This window comes from Mobula hypostoma, chromosome 5, assembly GCF_963921235.1.
Source record: "Mobula hypostoma chromosome 5, sMobHyp1.1, whole genome shotgun sequence".
Classification (NCBI taxonomy): domain Eukaryota; kingdom Metazoa; phylum Chordata; class Chondrichthyes; order Myliobatiformes; family Myliobatidae; genus Mobula; species Mobula hypostoma.
The window spans coordinates 166148738-166172079 of record NC_086101.1 but is presented as its reverse complement, the minus strand read 5'-3'; the positions used below and the strand labels follow the sequence as shown (position 1 = coordinate 166172079).

The 23342-nt window shown below is 41.9% G+C and overlaps 2 protein-coding genes across 2 annotated transcripts in view; one reads left to right on the top strand and one right to left on the bottom strand.

Annotated features, from left to right (window-relative positions):
• Positions 1-12449, top strand: part of serinc5 (serine incorporator 5) — a 94106-nt gene extending 81657 nt beyond the window's left edge. Inside the window, exons 11-12 of the mRNA XM_063049338.1 lie at positions 3046-3193; positions 8122-12449. Of these exons, the coding sequence (XP_062905408.1) occupies positions 3046-3193; positions 8122-8269 (296 nt within the window). The 3' untranslated portion in view covers positions 8270-12449. The remainder of the gene's footprint in view (positions 1-3045; positions 3194-8121) is intronic.
• A 6746-nt stretch (positions 12450-19195) lies between these two features.
• thbs4a (thrombospondin 4a) overlaps positions 19196-23342 on the bottom strand; it is a 146975-nt gene continuing 142828 nt past the window's right edge. Inside the window, exon 22 of the mRNA XM_063049334.1 lies at positions 19196-20392. Within this exon, the coding sequence (XP_062905404.1) occupies positions 20352-20392 (41 nt within the window). The 3' untranslated portion in view covers positions 19196-20351. The remainder of the gene's footprint in view (positions 20393-23342) is intronic.

Below are 23342 nucleotides of genomic sequence, written 5' to 3'. Positions count from 1 at the left end.
AGAAGAATTGCGGGGTGGGGGTGGGTTCTTCATTGAAGCCTATCAAATATTGAAAGGCCTAGACAGAGTGGACATGGAGAGGATGTTTCCTCTAGAAACAGAGGGGACAGCCTCAGGGTAGGAGAATGTCCTTTTAAAACAAAGAAGAGGAGGAATTTCTTTAGCCAAAGGTGGAATTCATTGCCACAGACAACAAGAGGCCAAACCATTGGGTATATTTACAGCAAACGTTGATAGATTCTTGATCAGGGGCTGAGAGGGAAAAGGACCTTGGTGATTGTAAGGATGACTTACAGCGGACTGAAATGCTCAAGCAAGTAGACATTAAAGGATGTGTTGGAGCTTTTGGAAAGCATCAAGTTGGATAAGTCACCGGAACCAGATGAGATGTACTCCAGGCTACTGTGGGAGGCGAGGGAGGAGATTGCTGAGCCTCTGGCGATGATCTTTGTATCATCAATGGGGACGGGAGAGGTTCCGGAGGATTGGAGGGTTGCAGATGTTGTTCCCTTATTCAAGAAAGGGAGTAGAGATAGCCCAGGAAATTATAGACCAGTGAGTCTTACTTCAGTGGTTGGTAAGTTGATGGAGCAGATCCTGAGAGGCAGGATTTATGAACATTTGGAGAGGTGTATTATGATTAGGAATAGTCAGCATGGCTTTGTCAAAGGCAGGTCGTGCCTTACGAGCCTGATTGAATTTTTTGAGGATGTGACTAAACAGATTGATGAAGGTAGAGCAGTAGATGTAGTGTATATGGATTTCAGCAAGGCATTTGACAAGGTACTCCATGCAAGGCTTATGAGAAAGTAAGGAGGCATGGGATCCAAGGGGACCTTGCTTTGTGGATCCAGAACTGGCTTGCCCATAGAAGGCAAAGAGTGGTTATAGATGGAGTCATATTCTACATGGAGATCGGTGACCAGTGGTGTGCCTCAGGGATCTGTTCTGGGACCCCTTTTCTTTGTGATTTTTATAAATGACCTGGAAGAGGAAGTGGAGGGATGGGTTAGTAAATTTGCTGACGACACAAAGGTTGGGGGTGTTGTGAATAGTGTGGAGGGTTTACAGCGGCAACTTGATTGGCTGAGAAGTGGCAGATGGAGTTCAACCCAGATAAGTGTGAGGTGGTTCATTTTGGTAGGTCAAATAGGATGATAGTATATAGTATTAATGGTAGGCTCTTAGCAGTGTGGAGGATCAGAGGGATCTTGGGGTCCGAGTCCATAGGACACTCAAAGCTCCTGCGCAGGTTGACTGTGGTTAAGAAGGCATACGGTGTATTGGCCTTCATCAACCGTGGGATTGGGTTCAAGAGCCGAGAGGTAATGTTGCAGCTATATAGGATCCTGTTCAGACCCCACTTGGAGTACTGTGCTCAGTTCTGGTTGCCTCACTACAGGAAGGATGTGGAAGCAATAGAAAGGGTGCAGAGGAGATTTACAAGGATGTTGCCTGGATTGGGGAGCATTCCTTATGAAAATAGGTTGAGTGAACTCGGCCTTTTCTCCTTGGAGCGACAGAGGATGAGAGGTGACCTGACAGAGGTGTATAAGATGATGAGAGGCATTGATCATGTGGATAGTCAAAGGCTTTTTCCCAGGGCTGAAATGGCTAACACGAGAGGGCACAGTTTTAAGGTGCTTGGAAGTAGGTACAGAGGAGTTTACGCAGAGAGTGGTGAGTGCGTGGAATGGGCTGCTGGTGACAGTGGTGGAGGCGGATACAATAGGGTCTTTTAAGAGACTCTTGGATAGGTACATGGAGCTTTGAAAAATAGAGGGCTATGGGTAATTTCCAAAGTAAGTACATGTTCGGCACAGCGTTGTGGGCCAAAGGGCCTGTATTGTGCTGTAGGTTTTCTATGTTTCTAACCTAATTAATCTACTGATACCTAGTTAAATGAATCCTTTCTTTCTGAATATGGGCTATATCCCTCCATTCTCTGTATTACAAGCTATGAGGTCTAGCCACACTAGGTTTGTCAGCGTAACCTATAAATATTCAAATATAAACTAATTTTCCCATTCCCTTGAACTATATTTTTCAGTGGGAAACCCATTTATAGATACTCCTAATTTATTGGAAACATCACAAGTTACAGTATTTTTAATAGCTATGTTCCTTCTAAAATTTACACATTGCCACATCCACATTGTCAGCATAACCTATAAATATTCAAATATAAACTAATTTTCCCGTTCCCTTGAACTATATTTTTCAGTGGGGAAACCCATTTATAGATACTCCTAATTTATTGGAAACATCACAAGTTGCAGTATTTTTAACAGCTATGTTCCTTCTAAAATTTACACATTGCCACATCCCAACTCTTTGGAATTTATGCCACATTGAGTAAGTTGTGGCATATATGCAAGATAAATAGAATTTTTACACACGTTTTTCCCCCCCTTTAGAGATGGTGCTTGCTCTCCAGCAAACCCCATTCCATTCCCCCAAAAAAAAGAGTTTACAAATGATCCAGGATGGAGGTTGAACCACTCCAGGATTTGGTCAGCCGGGTAGCAATGTGGAATGATAGCTTGGTAATCAGTTTTCCTTGGTTTTGTTCTGATTCCTCACTTCAGATTCTTTGTCACCTTTATCTGAACTCCCATTTGCGACCTGGGGTTGAACACTAGCCGGTAACCCCCTAGTGTTCCTTGTTGCAGATCACTTTAGAGTCGCAGAAAGACTCCGTAATTTCAAATGGGTGATAGTTTAGGGATAGGAATTTGCTCTGTGCATCTGTATCCTTTGTTTTGTGGATTGGAAATTGGCTCATTATTGTCACATGCACCAAGATACAGTGGAACAGCACAAACATGAGAAAATCTGCCGATGCTGCAAATCTGGTATTGTGTGTGTGTGTGTGTGTGTGTGTGTGTGTGTGTTGCAGTGAAAAGCTTTTGTTTGCAAGCCATCCAAACAGATCAGGTTGGGATTCAGATTTATTTATCACATGTACATCGAAATGTATTGTTACTTAATTTGTGCAGCAAGTGTGAATATGAAATTCAATTTCTCTTGACCTTTATGTGGCAGGTAACTATGAAATAGATGGCGATGAAAAGGGAACCCAGAAGGTGGTTCACAATGAGAAGCAAGCTGTTGTGTACAGTTACTCCTTCTTCCACTTTATCTTTTTTCTTGGATCCCTGTATGTCATGATGACTTTGACAAACTGGTTTGAGTAAGTAAACTGTGCTCAGTTTCTGCATTATAAGCAATTACAAATATCCTTTTATACAATGCATTACTGGTTTTCCATTGCATTTGTTGCATATAATTTCAGTAAGGAGCAGATAGGACATTAAACACCTTTACACCCCTATCCCACCCAGAACAAACCTAGGGAGCTGTCAGGGCAACTCTGTCATTCACTACTTTGGACATATGATTAGAAAATAATGAGCTGATCATCAGTGCTCCTTCCATTTAACTATCTTGAATCAAAATACAGGTTGAGCACCCCTTATCAGAAAACGTCCGAAATCAGAAATTTTACTTGAGTGCTGAAATGACACCACAAATGGAAAATTCCACAGGGTTCCCAGGCTTCTGCGCACCAGAGGCAGTTCTGAGCAGTGACCTCACGTACCCTGAGTGGGACTCTGTTGGCGGCAGTTTGTCTGCAGCAGTCATCAGAGCCAGACCTTTGTGCATCACTCACAGCGATAACCCTGTGTTTTGTGCTCATTCGCTGCTCTGTGCTGTGAAGATATTGTTCAAAATGGCAAAAAAAAACCATTTTCAACAATATCTTAACAGCAGAGAGGAGAATGAGCACAAAACACATAGTAATCACTGTGGGTAATAGTGAAATGCTTCCTCTCTTTTATGTTTATAACACAAAGTGAAGTTGTTGGGAAAACATAGAACATAGAATAGTACAGCACAGTACAGGCCCTTCGGCCCACAATGTTGTGCCGACCCTCAAACTCTGCCTTCCATATAAGCCCCCACCTTAGATTCCTCCATATACCTGTCTAGTAGTCTCTTAAACTTCACTAGTGTATCTGCCTCCACCACTGACTCAGGCAGTGCATTCCATGCACCAACCACTCTCTGAGTAAAAAAACCTTCCTCTAATATCCCCCTTGAACTTCCTACCCCTTACCTTAAAGCCATATCCTCTTGTATTGAGCAGTGGTGCCCTGGGGAAGAGGTGCTGGCTGTCCACTCTATCTATTCCTCTTATTATCTTGTACACCTCTATCATGTCTCCTCTCATCCTCCTTCCCTCCAAAGAGTAAAGCCCTAGCTCCCTTAATCTCTGATCATAATGCATACTCTCTAAACCAGGCAACATCCTGGTAAATCTCCTCTGTACCCTTTCCAATTCTTCCACATCCTTCCTATAGTGAGGTGACCAGAACTGGACACAGTACTCCAAGTGTGGCCTAACCAGAGTTTTATAGAGCTGCATCATTACATCGCGACTCTTCAACTCTATCCCTCGACTTATGATAGCTAACACCCCATAAGCTTTCTTAACTACCCTATCCACCTGTGAGGCAACTTTCAGGAATCTGTGGACATGTACCCCGAGATCCCTCTGCTCCTCCACACTACCAAGTATCCTGCCATTTACTTTGTACTCTGCCTTGGAGTTTGTCCTTCCGAAGTGTACCACCTCACACTTCTCCGGGTTGAACTCCATCTGCCACTTCTCAGCCCACTTCTGCATCCTATCAATGTCTCTCTGCAATCTTTGACAATCCTCTACACTATCTACAACACCACCAACCTTTGTGTCTTCTGCAAACTTGCCAACCCACCCTTCTACCCCCACATCCAGGACGTTAATAAAAATCACGAAAAGTAGAGGTCCCAGAACAGATCCTTGTGGGACACCACTAGTCACAATCCTCCAATCTGAATGTACTCCCTCCACCACCATCCTCTGCCTTCTGCAGGCAAGCCAATTCTGAATCCACCTGGCCAAACTTCCCTGGATCCCATGCCTTCTAACTTTCTGAATAAGCCTACCGTGTGGAACCTTGTCAAATGCCTTACTAAAATTCATATAGATCACATCCACTGCATTACCCTCATCTATATGCCTGGTCACCTCCTCAAAGAACTCTATCAGGCTTGTTAGACACGATCTGCCCTTCACAAAGCCATGCTGACTGTCCCTGATCAGATCATGATTCTCTAAATGCCTATATATCCTATCTCTAAGAATCTTTTCCAACAGCTTTTCCACCACAGATGTAAGGCTCACTGGTCTATAATTACCCGGACTATCCCTACTACCTTTTTTGAACAAGGGAACAACATTCGCCTCCCTCCAATCCTCCAGTACCATTCCCGTGGACAACGAGGACATAAAGATCCTAGCCAAAGGCTCAGCCATCTCTTCTCTCGCCTCGTGGAGCAGCCTGGGGAATATTCCGTCAGGCCCCGGGGACTTATCTGTCCTAATATATTTTAACAACTCCAACACCTCCTCTCCCTTAATATCAACATGCTCCAGAACATCAACCTCACTCATATTGTCCTCACCATCATCAAGTTCCCTCTCATTGGTGAGTACCGAAGAGAAGTATTCATTGAGGACCTCGCTCACTTCCACAGCCTCCAGGCACATCTTCCCACCTTTATCTCTAATTGGTCCTACCTTCACTCCTGTCATCCTTTTTTTTTCTTCACATAATTGAAGAATGCTTTGGGGTTTTCCTTTGCCCTACTCGCCAAGGCCTTCTCATGCCCCCTTGCTCTTCTCAGACCCTTCTTAAGCTCCTTTCTTGCTTCCCTATAGTCCTCAATAGACCCATCTGATCCTTGCTTCCTAAACCTCATGTATGCTGCCTTCTTCCACCTGACTAGATTTTCCACCTCACTTGTCACCGATGGTTCCTTCACCCTACCATTCTTTATCTTCCTCACCGGGACAAATTTATCCCTTACATCCCGCAACAGATCTCTAAACATCGACCACATGTCCATAGTACATTTCCCTGCAAAAACATCATCCCAATTCACACCCGCAAGTTCTGGCCTTATAGCCTCATAATTTGCCTTTCCCTAATTAAAAATGTTGCTGTCCTCTTTGATTCTATCCTTTTCCATGATAATTATAAAGGCCAGGGAGCAGTGGTCACTGTCCCCCAGATGCTCACCCACTGAGAGATCTGTGACCTGACCCGGTTCATTACCTAGTACTAGATCTAGTATGGCATTCCCCCTGGTCGGCCTGTCCACATACTGTGACAGGAATCCATCCTGGACACACTTAACCAACTCTGCCCCATCTAAACTCTTGGAACTAATCAGGTGCCAATCAATATTAGGGAAGTTAAAGTCACCCATGATAACAGCCCTGTTATTTTTGCACCTTTCCAAAACCTGAGAGAAGTGTAAGTGCGAAGCATCTGACAGAGCATTATGGAGTTGGAACGTTGACTATGTACGACTTGAAGAAACAGAAGGACAGACTGTTAAAGTTCCATACTGAACATACTAAAGTATTGAACAGAAGTTATGAAAACACAGTGTAAAGCGAATAATGAAGATCTCACTGGTGTATTGAATGAGTGGATTCATCCGCGTCAGTGAACATATGCTCGCTTAACAATATGCTGATCGTGAAAGCAAGCAAAGATCTATTACGACAAATTGAAAATTGAAGGCAGTTGGGAATATTCAGCAGGCTGGTTGCAGAAATTGATGAAAAGGCAGGGCATTGCTTTTACAGATTTGTCTGCTGATCACAAATAATGAAGATGATTTGTTAATGTAGTAGAAAAGCTTCCCATAGACAACATGAAGAAAATGTATCTTATTGAAGGACTAGAGCAGTGTACATTCAGAATAATACAGGAAATCGTGTCATTTTATAAAATCAAAGAAAGATTGTTGCCTTTGTTAATGAGGCCTATGACACTGGAAGAAACATACTTTAAAAAAAAATTTGTCCGGCACAGTGCTTCCTCATCCCAAGAGCATCCAGTTCCAGGTCCCTCAACTGCTTCTGATGTTCGTCCTCACAATGATGTACCCTCCTCCTTGCATTTTCCAGACCTGATGTAGTGTTTAGTGCTGCATTATCTTCTGGAAAAAAATCTTAAATCCAAAATACTTAGTCCTAAGCAATTCGATTAAGGGGTGCTCAACCCTGTGTGTTGAAGCCTAGTAACACCTTATTCACTATTTATTCTTGCTTCACAATTGGTAGCCAGCCAGGAAAGAGATCTGAGGTTTCTGAATGCACATTTAAGCACCTATTGGAGTCTCTTTTGGGCTGTGGTGAACATTCATGGTCACTGTATCCAGGGACATTCATTAGGGTTTCTTTGATCTCTGACAGTGATATATGACTGGCGTTCTTGGGATAATTAGATTTTGTTGTTTTCATCACTAACACGATTGATAGGAAGAACTTTGTTGCATAAGATTGTTAATTTGCTTAGATAATGAATTAAGGAAAAGCTAGAATTGTACACAATGGGAGGAGGCTATTTGGCCTTTGCCTATGCTAGACTTCTGAAACTTCTGACCTGATATAGTGGAAATGCACATCCAGTGACCACTTTATTAGGTGTACGCTTGTAATCTGCTGCCCATCCACTTCAAGATTTGACATGTTGTGCATTCAGAGGTGCTGTTCTGCACACCGCTGTTATAACTGTCGCCTTCCTGTCAGCTTGAGCCAGCCTAGCTATTCTCCTCTGACCTCCCTCGTTAACTAGGCACCTCCACCGACAGCATTGCTGCTGACTGGATTTTCTTTTTACACCATTCCCTGTAAACTAGAGATTGCTGTGCATGAAAATCCCAGGAGATCAGTAGTTTCTGAGATACTCAGATCTCCCCATCCAGCACCAACTATCTTTCCATGGTCAAAATCACTTGGAACATATTTCTTCCCCATTCCGATGTTTGGTCTAAATAACAACTGAACTCTTGACCATGTCTGCATGCTTTTACGCAATGATTTACTGCCATATGATTAGCTGATAAGATAGTTGCCTTAACAGGCAGGTGTACCTAATAAAGTGGCCACTGAGTGTATATTGAACAAGAGGACATTTTCTGAGATTGCCAAAGTCAGTTAAGAGGCATGAAAGTAATTAATGACTATTTTTTAAATAGTTTTTTTCCCTCTCTTCACAGGTACGAGTCTGTTGCACTGGAAACATTTGCATTTGGAAACTCATCCAACTTTTGGATTAAAATGGCTTCCTGTTGGATTTGCATCTTGTTGTTTTTATGGACCCTTATTGCTCCCCTGTGCTGTCCTAAGCGTGAATTTTTTGTGTAATATTTTGTATTCCAGAACTCCAGACTCCCACAGTCCTATTCCACCTTGTCACGTTTCATAACCTGTCCTATTTTCTTTTATCACAGATTGACCTTCCCTGTACTATTCTCTGTTAAAGGCCTCTGTCAATAATGATCTATGTTAAGTGACATTCCTACAGTTCTACAGGGGTAGTATTCCACACCTAAATGGAGTTACTCTTGTAAAACATTACAGCACAGACTCTCCGGCCCACAACGTTGTGCCGACATTTTAATCTACTCTGAGATCTGTCAGTGGTAACAAGAAGTTTGCCTGGGGAACATGATTCTGATATTGGGCCAGCAGTTCAATTGCATAGGGGTGAGCTGGATGCTTTATGACAAAACTTGCTAATTGTGCCCGCATGAATAATGCTGGTTTATACTGAGCTTGTAGAAGGCAAACAGATCAGTTTAGCGGAATTAATCAAGACTTTCAACAACCTGGATGTATGCAGCAGAAATGTCTCTTACGCTGCCTAAACGAGGCCCTCTGTTGGTTGGGGCCGACCACGGACGTTGCATTCCAGCTGTCTGTGTGATGTGCAAGAAAGGGAAGTGCAAAATGGAGAACAAGCTGTTGCCAAGTAGCAGGCTCCCCCTCTCCATGCAGCTGAGGAATCCAAAGGAACGGCAGAGACTGATACGATCTGGCACAGGTGTTGTTGCAGGACTTGCCGGTCAGCATTGAACTCAACATAGTACTGCCTTAGGGACTCCAGCTCCACACTTTGCCTGGGATTTACTCGTGAAGGCTTCCCCCTGAGTGCGTACAGCTGCAAGGCAGTGGAGGTTTGAGATCAGAGTTTTCCTTCTTGATGAGCTGCCAACCACGGCTGACGAGCCTCGTCTGCCCAAAACAACTCATTTTACGGTGCCAGTAACGTGCCTTTGCCCCTTCTCCTGTCAGTAGAAACGGTTTTGCCAGGCTTAGTAGCTAAGCCTCACGTGAAGGCCAGGAGCTGGATTTGGTTGTCAGAGGTTATTTAAGACATTGGGAGCATTTAGTAATTAGTGAGGGCTTTTCCCCACTATCACTTCTGGCTACAACAACCTTAAGGAACCAGCAGCCTAAAGGTTGTTCCATGTTCACTGGGCTTTAATAAACCCAGCAGTTCTCATCAAAGGCATCCTAGTGGTTCCCAGCTTTGAGTTGGACCCAATCTTAAGACACGTCTGTTTCCTATATGTAAACCATAATGAGTCACGCTTTGCCTCACCCTTTGCAGAAGCAGGTTTGTGACTGGAAAGGATGATTGGAAGTTTTAAAGCTTAGTGGAAGAATAAAACTGAAAATATTAAATCCTTCATTTAAAATTATTTCATTGTATAGTTGATGTAAAGTAGTATGGAAAAAGTTAGAAGTCAGTATGAAGTTAATTGAAATGTAAATGAAAGGGAGAAGTGGGGTTGGTTTTCAAAGAATCAACTTAAATGTAATGCCAGTGTCTCCTTTGTTTGGATCCCGTTGCCTGCCACGCCTTTTCTTGCAAATTTTATTTGCTAATCAGTAGCAGGAGAGTCCTGTGCAGATTTTACTATGCACCACTTGGGATTAAAGCATTGTGGCCCCTTGTATTACAAATTGTCAATAGAATAGAAAGCGAATGTGGAAATATTTATAGATGGGCAAAATCAAAGTTGCACCACCTTTAAGAAATGAAGAAGCTAAATTGCATTGATTGTATGAAGTGTTTTGATGCGGGTATTCATGTGTATTTATTTAATGTAGTTTTTAAAATTAGTATTGATGCAACATTTTGTATCTTAATAAGATGAACAAATTTAATTAGTGATATGATTGCCAAGCTTAAAGCTGGTTCTGTGGCCAAATCTGTGGCTGTAAAATATATAACACTACTGGAAGCATGTACCTGCTGCCATTTGCCAAATGCTTGGCAAAGTTCCGCCAGTTAATTTCCATTTTAGCCAACTAGTAATTGTGCTGGTATTCTAAACCATTTTAAATATTCGTGTCGGTAAAACTTGTTAGTTTTTAAAGCAAAACTTGCCTGCTTTTGTTTTAAACTCCTCTGGCATCTCTGTGCCAAAGTGGCATTCGCAGCTTGTGCTTGCTACCACTGCATTGTTTCTTTGGTATTTGACTTTTTTTTCTTTTAAGATTACACTAAACCAAGAAGAAAAGCTTCAATGACTAGTACTTGCGGCCTATCTAAATAAACCAGAATGGGGAATTGCTAGAAAGAAGTGAAGTGGGCAATGTAAAAACAAAAGTACTAGTTAGTAATAGAAAGTAAAGTAATAGTTGACTGTTATTTTGAGCAAAAGACGATATGAAAGTAAGAGTTCAGAATGATTGTGCCACTTCTTGTCCCATTTGAAAGTGAAGCAGCGGGTTACTGAAAATATGAATGCTATTAAGACTTCCTAAAATCTATTTTGTACAGAAGCTTGCACGATCAGACTGTAACTGGCAGAATGATTTAACTGTAGAAGCTTATACATCAGTCTGCTAAGTGGAAGAGCCATAATGATACTGACAAACTGGAATTCAGCATGTAGATTAGGACAGAATTTTAGTCTTTAACCTCTCTTTTGTCTGTGTATGTGCGTAGGGGTTGTTGGAAGGGATTGGATGCAAGATGGTCAAAATGTCTTATTACAATGCCAAAATAAAGCTGAAATGCTTTATTTACCTCAGTAGTTTGATGTCACCTTTCCAGTAGCATTAATGGCCAGTGATAACTATGTTCTTTGAAACTCTTTCCAGTTCCAGAAGGAGTTAACTTAATGTGTAGAGGCTAAATACTGTGATACTGACCTACTGAAAACATTTGGTAACTTATTAAATGCTAAGTAAATAGCCAAAACTCTGTGGCAGTTTTCAAAAAGAAGCTGCAACTTGGTTGCTGAATTTGAATCATTTGTGGGTCTATTACGAAGTGAAAACAAAAATATCTGAATTCCCTGCATTTTCCGAGGCACAGTTGGTAGCATATTTTAAGTATAATTGAAAACTTTAAAATTTAGTTTGTAGGTTTTGCCTTCTATGGATGATTGCTTTATGCAAAGCCACAACTTTTACAGTATATGGATAAAAGTATATAATTTAGAGTTTGACTATCTTGAAGTATGGTGCTGGATAAGGCCAAGTTTATAAGAGATCACACACAAAATGCTGGAGGGACTCAACAGGTCAGGTGGCATCTGTGGAGGAGAATAAGCAGTTGAGATTTGGGCCAAGGTTGTGGAATCTCTTGTGTTTAAGTTCTTAGAAATATTGCCTGGAAACTGGCCATGCTGAACAATGTGTGTGTATTTTTAAAAATCAGATACCAGTAATTTCACATTAAATTATATGAACTTTGCTAAGTGGTATTTTAATCTCCTTGGGTACAAATGTTGATGGACTGTGATCTGAAGCAGTTGTAAAGTATTACTTCCTGTTATTTTCTTCTTATTCCAGTACTGGTGCTAATATTGACATGCCTACCTGTTTAAGACTTGTATGTTTTATATCTTGGAATCTTTTGTATTTTCCCTATTGCCATATCTCCTGTCCTTGTGCACTGTAAAATGCCATCTTATAACCTTGTGGAGTTGATGGCTTTCTGATTTTTTTTTCTTTAACAAATGAACCATGGACTCTGGCCTGAAGTAGCAGTCTGCACCAATAAGAAAGAAAACGTGAACTTTAAATAACTTTTGTTATGCAACTGCATAATTTTTTAAAGAGCTGTGGGAGAGGTTTTTTAAAAATGTTGAAACAGCAAAAATTGACATCTCTTTTGATATGATGATTTTACAGCACCTTTTGTGGCTGTTGTATATTGTCACTTTAAATGTTGCTTAAATTAAGGCTGAGGTTTCATCTGCCCCCAAATGCTTGATTCTACTTAAGTGCACACTTCATGGAAATGGGTGTTTGCAGTGGAGACACAAGTTAGACCTGGCAATACAACCAGTTTTACCTACAAGGTTTTTTTGTGTGAAGGTTATATGCCATAATAATTCATCTACATTTTCGAATATAATGCTGCTTTGGCTCTCTACCTTACAAGTGCACATTTTTTTTATTAAAATACTCAATAAATCAAACTTTCTCTCTGAAATGTTATTTTGAAGTGTGTTAAGAACCCCACAGTATGTCACACTAATCTAAATTTTCATTCTTGCTTTTATTGTTTTAATAAACTTCTGTGACCTTAATTTCAGAGACTTGTATTTTTATTTCGGCTTTAATGACTCTGGGACATCCCAAAGTGCTACATGATTAAAGTGCTTTTTGGACAGTAGTTGGTCTTTTAGGAAAGGTAATAGGTCACTGGGACTTGGTAGATTAATAATGCTCCAGTGTTCTATGTCTTTAATTTTTGTAGTGCTCAGTTTCTATGCAGTGGATATTAACAGATGTGCAAATACTGTAATCTATTTTGGGTGTTAACTGAAGGTTGATGAATCTGAATCTAAACTTTGGCCAATACTGCTAGCAGCACTCATTTTAAATTTACCAAACTTACTCAGTGCTGGCAAGGATATCATTTATTGCTCATCGCTATTTGCCCTGAGAAAGTGGTTGAGAACCTCCTTTTCTACACATCCATTCCAGAAGGCAATGAGTTCTTCAGCTTAGGTCATCTAAAAGCTACTTCAGTATTGTATCAAGGTGTTGACCTTGATTGTGTACTTAAGTCCCAAGGTCCCACAATCCTGTGAGCCGGAGGTGGAAGTGCATGTTTGTGCAGTGATTCGACCTTTTTCTGCAATCACCTGGAATTATTTCTACTGCAGGCCAAGGGGAAGAAAGCTCTTCGTTCTCGCAGGGATCCACAGTGAATATGCTTGAGAAGTCTGTTCCCATGGCAAAGTTGCTGGATGAGTATGAAACACAGGGCAGGAATTTCTGGGTACATCTGGTTTTGAATTGTGCTGGACAAGCTAAGTGCCAAATCAGATTCAGGTTTAATATCACTAACATGAGTTGTGAAATTTGTTGTTTTGCAGCAGCAGTACAGTGCAATACACATAATAAATTGCAATAAGAAATTTAAACAGCAGTGCATGAAGTGTATAAAAAAAGTTGTGAATAAGAGAGCAAAAGTAGTGAAATAGTCTATACTGTCCATTTGGAAACTGATGGTGGTGGGGTAGAAGCTGTTCCTAAGATGTTGTCTGTCTCCTCGGGCTCCTGTATGTCCTCTTTGATAGTAATTAGAAGAGGGCATATCCTGGGTGATGGAGGCCATTAATGATGGATGTCGTCTTTTTTGAGGCATTGCCTTTTGAAGATGTTCTCAGTACAGGAGAGACTAGTGCCTATGATGGAGCTGACTGAGATTGCAGCCCCCTGCAGCTTTTCTGAAGCTGTACAGTGGCCCCTCCATACCAGATGGTGATGGAACTAAAAATTTGCTGGAGTGGAACTTTGACAAGGTTCCACATGGAAGGTTAGTTAGGAAGGTTCAATCGTTAGGCAATAATATCGAAGTGGTAAAATGGATTCAGCAGTGGCTGGATGGGAGATGCCAGAGAGTAGTGGTGGATAACTGTGTCAGATTGGAGGACGGTGTGTAGCGGTGTGCCTCAGAGATCTGTACTGGGTCCAATGTTGTTTGTCATATATATTAATGATCTGGATGATGGGGTGGTAAACTGGATTAGTAAGTAAGATAGGTGGCGTTGTGGATAATGAAGTAGGTTTTCAAAGCTTGCAGAGAGATTTAGGCCAGTTAGAAGAGTGGGCTGAAAGATGGCAGATGGAGTTTAATGCTGAAAAATGTGAGGTGCTACATTTTGGTAGGACTAATCAAAGTAGGACATACATGGTAACTGGTAGGGCATTGAAGAATGCTGTAGAACAGAGGGATCTAGGAATAATGGTGCATAGTTCCCTGAAGGTGGAATCTCATGTGGATAGGGTGGTGAAGAAAGCTTTTGGTATGCTGGCCTTTATTAATCAGAGCATTGAGTATAGGAGTTGGGATGTAATGTTGAAATTGTGTAAGGCATTGGTAAGGCCAAATTTGGAGTATTGTGTACAGTTCTGGTCACCGAATTATAGCAAAGATGTCAATAAAATTGAGAGAGTACAGAGGAGATTTACTAAAATGTTGCCTGGGTTTCATCTCCTAAGTTACAGAGAAAGGTTGAACAAGTTAGGTCTTTATTCTTTGGAGTGTAGAAGGCTGGGGGGACTTGATAGAGGTGTTTAAACTTATGAGGGGGATTGATAGAGTTGACGTGGATAGGCTTTTTCCATTGAGAATGGGGGAGATTCAAACAAGAGGACGGAAGTTGAGATAAAGGGCAAAAGTTTAGGGGTAACATGAGGGGGAACTTTACTCAGAGAGTGGTAGCTGTGTGGAACAAGCAAACAGCAGAAGTGGTTGAGGCAGCACACATCAAAGTTGCTGGTGAACGCAGCAGGCCAAGCAGCATCTATAGGAAGAGGCGCAGTCGACGTTTCAGGCCGAGACCCTTCGTCAGGACTAACTGAAGGAAGAGTGAGTAAGAGATTTGAAAGTTGGAGGGGGAGGGGGAGATGCAAAATGATAGGAGAAGACAGGAGGGGGAGGGATAGAGCCGAGAGCTGGACAGGTGATAGGCAAAAGGGGATACGAGAGGATCATGGGACAGGAGGTCCGGGAAGAAAGACAGGGGGGGGGTGACCCAGAGGATGGGCAAGAGGTATATTCAGAGGGAGAAAAAGGAGAGTGAGAGAAAGAGTGTGTGCATAAAAATGAGTAACAGATGGGGTACGAGGGGGAGGTGGGGCCTAGCGGAAGTTAGAGAAGTCAATGTTCATGCCATCAGGTTTTTCCTTATATACTTCCATCCCCCATCAGGAAGGTCTCAAAGCTCTACGCTTCTTTCTCCAACCTGATGGCATGAACATTGACTTCTCTAACTTCCGCTAGGCCCCACCTCCCCCTTGTACCCCATCTGTTACTCATTTTTATGCACACATTCTTTCTCTCACTCTCCTTTTTCTCCCTCTGTCCCTCTGAATATACCTCTTGCCCATCCTCTGGCCCCCCCCCCGTCTTTCTTCCCGGACCTCCTGTCCCATGATCCTCTCGTATCCCCTTTTGCCTATCACCTGTCCAGCTCTCGGCTCTATCCCTCCCCCTCCTGTCTTCTCCTATCATTTTGCATCTCCCCCTCCCCCTCCACTTTCAAATCCCTTACTCACTCTTCCTTCAGTTAGTCCTGACGAAGGGTCTCGGTCTGAAACGTCGACTGCGCCTCTTCCTATAGATGCTGCTTGGCCTGCTGCGTTCACCAGCAACTTTGATGTGTGTTGCTTGAATTTCCAGCATCTGCACAATTCCTGTTGTTAGTGGTTGAGGCAGGTTCGATATTGTCATTTAAAATTAAATTGGATAGATATATGGACAGGAAAGGAATGGAGGGTTATGGGCTGAGTGCAGGTCAGTGGGACTAGGTGAGAGTAAGAGTTTGACATGGACTAGAAGGGTCGAGATGGCCTGTTTCCGTGCTGTAATTGTTATATGGTGACAAATTTCCTCCAACTGTTAAATTAAAATACTTTCTCAGAAGGTTTTAGAGAAGTGGACAATTTTTACTCTCTCGTTGGCCCTTACAGAATCTGCTTTGCCTCCTTGTAATAAATGTCTGAAATAGATAACTGGCAGATATTGTTTGTGTTCTGTTCCTTGAATACAATCTTGTGTTTGTTAATGTTTTCCATCCACAGAACTTGAAGAGATTCTTTTCACTTAACTACCACAGGCAATCTTAATACATAAATTCTGATGTCATTAATGGTGATCACAAAACTGAGTGGTGGACAGGTGCCCTTTAAGGAAAATTATCTGACCTTGTACTGTCTGGCCTCTCTTGATCTGTAGCACCATCCTGGACTGGGTATTGTTCACTGAAACAAACACCCTGCTTTTGCCCCATCCCAGTCACTCACTCACTCACTCGAGATAAATGGAGGATTTCTAACCTTGAAATATGGGAAGAGAATTGTGGTGTGATAAGGATTGATTATCTGGTAAGAATGAACTGGTAGCAAATGCATTCTTCTGCCTACATTTCAATGCCTAATGATAGAGGTAATTAAGAAGGTATTGCATTTTTCTAAGGATGTATGAATATAACTTAACAAGTAGGCCAGCTGGACAAGCCGGCGAGCACTGTGAGGGTCATGTTTTTTGACTTCTCCAGTGTTCAACACCATCTGCCCTGCTCTGCTGGGGGAGAAGCTGACAACGATGCAGGTAGATGCTTTCCTGGTGTCATGGATTCTGGATTACCTGACTGGCAGACCACAGTACGTGTGCTTGCAACACTGTGTGTCAGACAGAGTGATCAGCAGCACTGGGGCTCCACAGGGGACTGTCTTGTCTCCCTTTCTCTTCACCATTTATACCTCGGACTTCAACTACTGCACAGAGTCTTGTCATCTTCAGAAGTTTTCTGATGACTCTGCCATAGCTGGATGCATCAGCAAGGGAGATGAGGTTGAGTACAGGGCTACGGTAGGAAACTTAGTCTCATGGTGTGAGAAGAATTATCTGCAGCTTAATGTGAAATAGACTAAGGAGCTGGTGGTAGACCTGAGGAGAGCTAAGCTACCGGTGACCCCTGTTTCCATCGGGGGGGGGGGTCAGTGTGGACATGGTGGAGGATTACAAATACCTGGAGATACGAATTGACAATAAATTGGACTGGTCTAAGAACACTGAGGCTGTCTACAAGAAGGGTCAGAGCCGTCTCTATTTCCTGAGGTCCTTTAACATCTGCCGGACGATGCTGAGGATGTTCTACGAGTCTGTGGTGGCCAGTGCTATCATGTTTGCTGTTGTGCGCTGGGGCAGCAGGCTGAGGGTAGCAGACACCAACAGAATCAACAAACTCATTCGTAAGGCCAGTGATGTTGTGGCGATGGAACTGGACTCTCTCACGGTGGTGTCTGAAAAGAGGATGCTATCTAAGTTGCATGCCATCTTGGTCAATGTCTCCCATCCACTACATAATGTACTGGTTGGGCACAGGAGTACATTCAGCCAGAGACTCATTCCTCCAAGATGCAGCACTGAGCGTCATAGGAAGTCATTCCTGCCTGTGGCCATCAAACTTTACAACTCCTCCCTTGGAGGGTCAGACACCCTGAGCCGATAGGCTGGTCCTGGACTTATTTCATAATTTACTGGCATAATTTACATATTACTATTTAACTATTTATGGTTCTTTTATTATTTATGGTGCAACTGTAATGAAAACCAATTTCCCCCGGGATCAATAAAGTATGACTATGACTAGGTCCCTTAAGCCTGTTTCTACCACCTCCCACCCACCCGAATTTAATAGTCGAGTTTATTGTAAGGTCATCTTGGCATTTCTGTAAGAATCACTTTATTTATTTACAGTTTTTCCTGAGATATGGAAAGCAGTCTACATTCCCCCAGGGACTTGCCTTGGATGTTTATTTTCAAATGTTTACTGGAAGATCTTCATTTTCTGGTTGTAAATTATAAAATTGTTGTCCTATATACTTCACTGAATGAGCACTCTGTGCTGTTGAGAAGATATACATGGAATTGAAACAAGTCTTTCCCAACAATTTGTTTTAAATTTGTTGGAGATGAGATGTCAACCTACTGTTTCATCGGCCACACCCCATTCCCATTTTAATTCCACATCCCATTCCCATTCTGATATGTCTATCCACGGCCTCCTCTACTGTAAAGATGAAGCCACACTCAGGTTGGAGAAACAACACCTTATATTCCGTGTGGGTAGCCTCCAACCTGATGGCATGAACATTGACTTCTCTAACTTCTGCTAATACCCCACCTCCCCCTCATACCCCATCTGTTATTTATTTATATACACATTCTTTCTCTCTCTCTCTCCTTTTTCTCCCTCTGTCCCTCTGACTATACCCCTTGCCCATCCTCTGGGTTTTTCCCCCTCTCCCCCTTTTCCTTCTCTCTGGGCCTCCTGTCCCATGATCCTCTCATATCCCTTTTGCCAACCACCTGTCCAGCTCTTGGCTCCATCCCTCCCCCTCCTGTCTTCTCCTATCATTTTGGATCTCCCCCTCCCCCTCCCACTTTCAAATCTCTTACTAGCTCTTCCTCCAGTTAGTCCTGACGAAGGGTCTCGGCCCGAAACGTCGACTGGACCTCTTCCTAGAGATGCTGCCTGGCCTGCTGTGTTCACCAGCAACTTCGATGTGTGTTTCATTGGCCAACAGCTTGTAGCACGTGAACAAAGGAGATTTTTTGAAACTGGAAGTCAAATGTAACAAGAACAAGCAAAATATTCTCACACTTAAGTGCATAAGCATATGCAACATGACAGGTGAAACAGGGGGAAAACGTGAGATCATCACCTGAGAAGTGAAATATTTTAAATGGTGAGAAACTGAATGGTGTTAATGTTCAGAGCTGTCTAGCTGTCTTTGCAGAAGAATTCAGAATTAACATGGCTACAGTAAGCAATTAAGAAAGCAAGTTGAATATTGACCTCGCAAGATTTGAATACAATTGAGGTTCTGTAATTTGGTACAGGTCAGGTAGGATTTGGATCATGGATTATTGAAGGAACCACTAAAATGTTTTGGGTACATGGGTAAATTTGCAAGAGTTCTTTAAAGTCTGGGAAGAATCTGAATCTTTAAGTTTTGTCATGCAAGTCAATGGGATCTGTGTAAGCACATTGGAGTACGCATGCTGGTTTGTGAAGCAGCACAGTTTAGTGGCCAAAAATTTCACTGAAACCTGACTGTTGCATATTTGTGATATCAACACTGAATGAAGTCCACGGTCATTCTCAATATAACAATCCTTTCAAATGAACTCCATGACAGTGCTCAAAAATCAAAACATTTGTGGAACCCAATAAGAAACTTCAAACAATATCAGATAAAATTTTATATTCACTTTTGTGGATATTGATTAATACAGTCATTGTGATATAGTTATTCTATAACTTTCTCATATTTGGAGTACTCATTCTTAGGATATTAACGTCACTGGCAAGGCCCACATTAAATGCCAAATCTAAGACCCACAAAGGTAATGGGTTTTCCCTGGAGCAGTGTGGTTCAAAACATGAATGACTTGAGTTAGACTTGAATTGCTGGGTTGCTTGGAGTTTATGTTAGAGTGAAATTGGAACTGCACCTTGAGAAAAGGTGATGAGGATCTCCACCATGCCTTAAAGGACATCAGTAAATCAGCCTGATGTTTGTCAGCCCTTCAACACCATAGGCACTTTTACTGATACAGTAACAACTGTCTGAGGTAGAAATTGGACAGTGGCAGCTTTTGGCATTGATTTGATGGGTTATAAACTTGGTGGATCCTCTTCCAAATATTCAGGGCATGGTTTGGGCAAGCGCTGTACTTGGCAGAGCAACTGATCTTAGCAGTGGACCAGTAGGTAGGGACAATGAAGGCTAAACACAGTTTCAGTGGCTAATATTTGCTAGGATCAGAACCTGAATCCTTTGCTTTTGATTTTCTCTGCCTGAGTCTTGGAATTTTGTGAGCATCCTCCACTGATTACTCTGGAAAGACCAGTAAATGAATAAGAGATGGGACTGAATTGGAGAACCCTGCTGCCCTATAACTTCCTTTAAATTTATGATGCTTTTACCGTATTCTACTAGTAGCAAAGTGTACAGTACAACCATTGACAAAAATGCAAATCTAGGATTGACAATAAATGCTACCTTGTTAGTGTTACCAATATCTGATTACAATAGTAAAAGGAAACTAGAAACTATATGCAGTCACATATGAAAGAAAAAAAAGTACTTTGCATTGTCAAAACAATAAATAAAATGCCATTAATAGCATTGATGCCAAACTTCTGTTCTGCCATTTAAGTCAAAGTAAAACATCAAAAAGTGTGATTAAACATGGCTTCTTAAAATGGTTTATTGCAATTTTTAATATGTATCCAACCTGGTTATCTCAGAGACAGACCATCTCTGTACATAAACTTCAACATTTCTTGCTGAACTCATTTTGTTCACAGCTGTTTTCCTGCTCAGATATTCAGGACCAGCTCCACATGATATCTCCTCTACAGTCTTTCCTTTTGCAGGTGATTGGTTGCAATTACTGTGCTCCAAACTCTTGGAAATCTTCTGGAACTGTATCTGCAAGGGAAGTTACGGAGTGTTACACATATGCTTACAGCTCAAGCTTTAGATTGCAAACGTCCATATTTCCTTAAGATACAGGAGACTATTCAGCACTTCAATCAGTACTAACAATCCATTCTCCCAGAAACCCACAGGGAGAAGGTGCATATTTCACATGGGCAATGGCAGAGGCCAGGATTGAACTTTGGACACTGATGCTCTGCCCCCAGCTCTCAAATGTATAGGATATGGGCAAAACTGGGCTGGGAGAGGTTGGCAGTACTCCTGTGGCTCTGGAAACATGCTACACACTGGCAGAAACTTGGCACTTGTGACATATTCTGATCATTCTGACATATGTGCTCAGGTGAATTAACTGCAAATGGATAATGATAACTTTGGTACATAAAATCTGTAGTAATAATTTTAAAGGAAAAATCTGTGATAGGATAATCATCAATGTCACTAGATTACTCATGACATTTTGTCTAGAGTTCTGAACACAAACAGTCCTAGATGTTATTCTTTCCATTTAAAATGACATTTTTACTATTAATATTAGCATAAAATTGTACAGCACAGAAACTGGGTCCTTCAGCTCACCTCGTCCACCCCTACCTATGCTAATTCTCATTTGCTGGCATTGGGCCCCTATTAGTCTATGTCTTTCCTATTTACAGCAAATACCTGTCCAAATATATTTTAAATGTTGTAAATGTATTAACTCCACTAATTCCTCTGGCAATTTACTCCTATAAAATTTCTCCCCTCTAACCTTAAACCTAGGCTCTCAAGTTTTAAACTCCTAGCCGGAGGAAAAAAGTACTGTGACTATCTTCCTTATCTATGCCCCTTGTAACATTTTAAGCCTCTTATACATACCTTGTACACCTGTACTAATAAAGCTGAAACTTTCATGAGGAGTGGATAAGGTGTAAGGAACAGAGACCTCACATCGTCTCAGGAGTGGCTGTCTGTCTCTAAAACAGCAGACTGATCGACCAACTCCTTTTGCCAAAGTCGGGCTGAGGCGATTGGATTTCTGCCAGCCACTGTAGACTGAGATCTGGGAATCATTGTTTGGGTATCTTTAGCATTTGTGCCGCTATCAGGCGCCCACGTTAGTGCCAGTGTTAGAGAGCAAGGGTGCAGAAACAAAGGTACCTGGCCAAGGAATTTCAGATGGTTTTTAAACCTGTTTTTAAACCAGTTAGGCAAACTTGCTTCTTGATGTGGTTTCCGCAGCAACTGTCCTTTAGGTTATGCATTTGCACTACGTGGATGTCACTGGCAGGACCATCATTTATAGACCCTGTACTTTGCTGATCGATATCAAAGGATGGTTGGGAATTAACCACATTTCTACGTCTAAATACATGTCTATATATGGAGCGTGAGGACGGTAGATTTCCTTTCCTGAGATTAATGAACCAGATGGATTTTATGACAATTCATGAAACCTGAGTTGTATTCCAAATTTATTTAATTATCTTCAACAGCTGTTGTTCCTTCAGATCTACAGTCTGGTAACTTGACTGATAATTCACTGTACCCAGAGGCCTCATTTCCAAAGCATAGGCTGCTGACAAGTTTTTATGCTTGGTTCCTTAAAGGTAACAGTGCTGGACATTTGGGTAGAACTGTGACCCTGGTAATCTTCCGTTTCGGCGGTGAAAAAGGCAAATGGTATGCTGGCATTTATAGCAAGAGGATTCGAGTACAGGAGCAGGGAGGTACTACTGCAGTTGTACAAGGCCTTGGTGAGACCACACCTGGAGTATTGTGTGCAGTTTTGGTCCCCTAATCTGAGGAAAGACATCCTTGCCATATAGGGAGTACAAAGAAGGTTCACCAGATTGATTCCTGGGATGGCAGGACTTTCATATGAAGAAAGACTGGATGAACTGGGCTTGTACGCGTTGGAATTTAGAAGATTGAAGGGGGGATCTGATTGAAATGTATAAAATCCTAAAGGGATTGGACAGGCTAGATGCAAGAAGATTGTTCTCGATGTTGGGGAAGTCCAGAACAAGGAGTCACAGTTTGAGGATAAAGGGGAAGCCTTTTAGGACCGAGATTAGGAAAAACTTCTTCACACAGAGAGTGGTGAAGCTGTGGAATTCTCTGCCACAGGAAGCAGTTGAGGCCAGTACATTGGCTATATTTAAGAGGGAGTTAGATATGGCCCTTGTGGCTACGGGGATCAGGGGGTATGGAGGGAAGGCTGGGGTGGGGTTCTGAGTTGGATGATCAGCCATGATCATAATAAATGGCGGTGCAGGCTTGAAGGGCCGAATGGCCTACTCCTGCACCTATTTTCTATGTTTCTATGTTTCTATGTTTTTTAGGTGGGGTGCATTAAGAACCCCTTTCAATTAGGCAGAAATCTAAACATGTTCTCAAGGAGACACAAACCCTCTAACTGTTTCCCATCTTACATTCCAAACTTGCCACCTGGATGATTCCTCCCAGGTACTTTAGAAGCCAGCGTGTTGTTAATACAAAGGTTGCTAACATGGCATTCCTTTCCCACTTCTGAGATCACTGACCCGCATTACAGAGAAATGATTTTGACCTATGAGAATGGAATTTGCTGCTGTTTCAAAGCCACCATTGTGGTGCTTTATGCTTGCATGGGGAAATGTAGCCAGATGTTCACCCACTGATGTGTTGTGGGGAAAGAAACCAATTACCGCATTGTACTTTTCCAATATGCAATTTTCCATGGACAAGAACAGTACCATGTGGATCAGTATATGTTTTTTAAAAAATTGAAATTTATAATTCATTGCTGACTTTTCAAATAAAGACTACGATGTAAAAATTCACTGCGGATTTAACTATGAAGATTTTGATGTGTTTTTATTGTCTTAAATTAGAAAAATTAATTAATTCTGTTCTATTTAAATTGGAATTTGCTGTAGGAGTATCTGAATCCTGTTAAAAGCTAATTTCAGCATTTCAC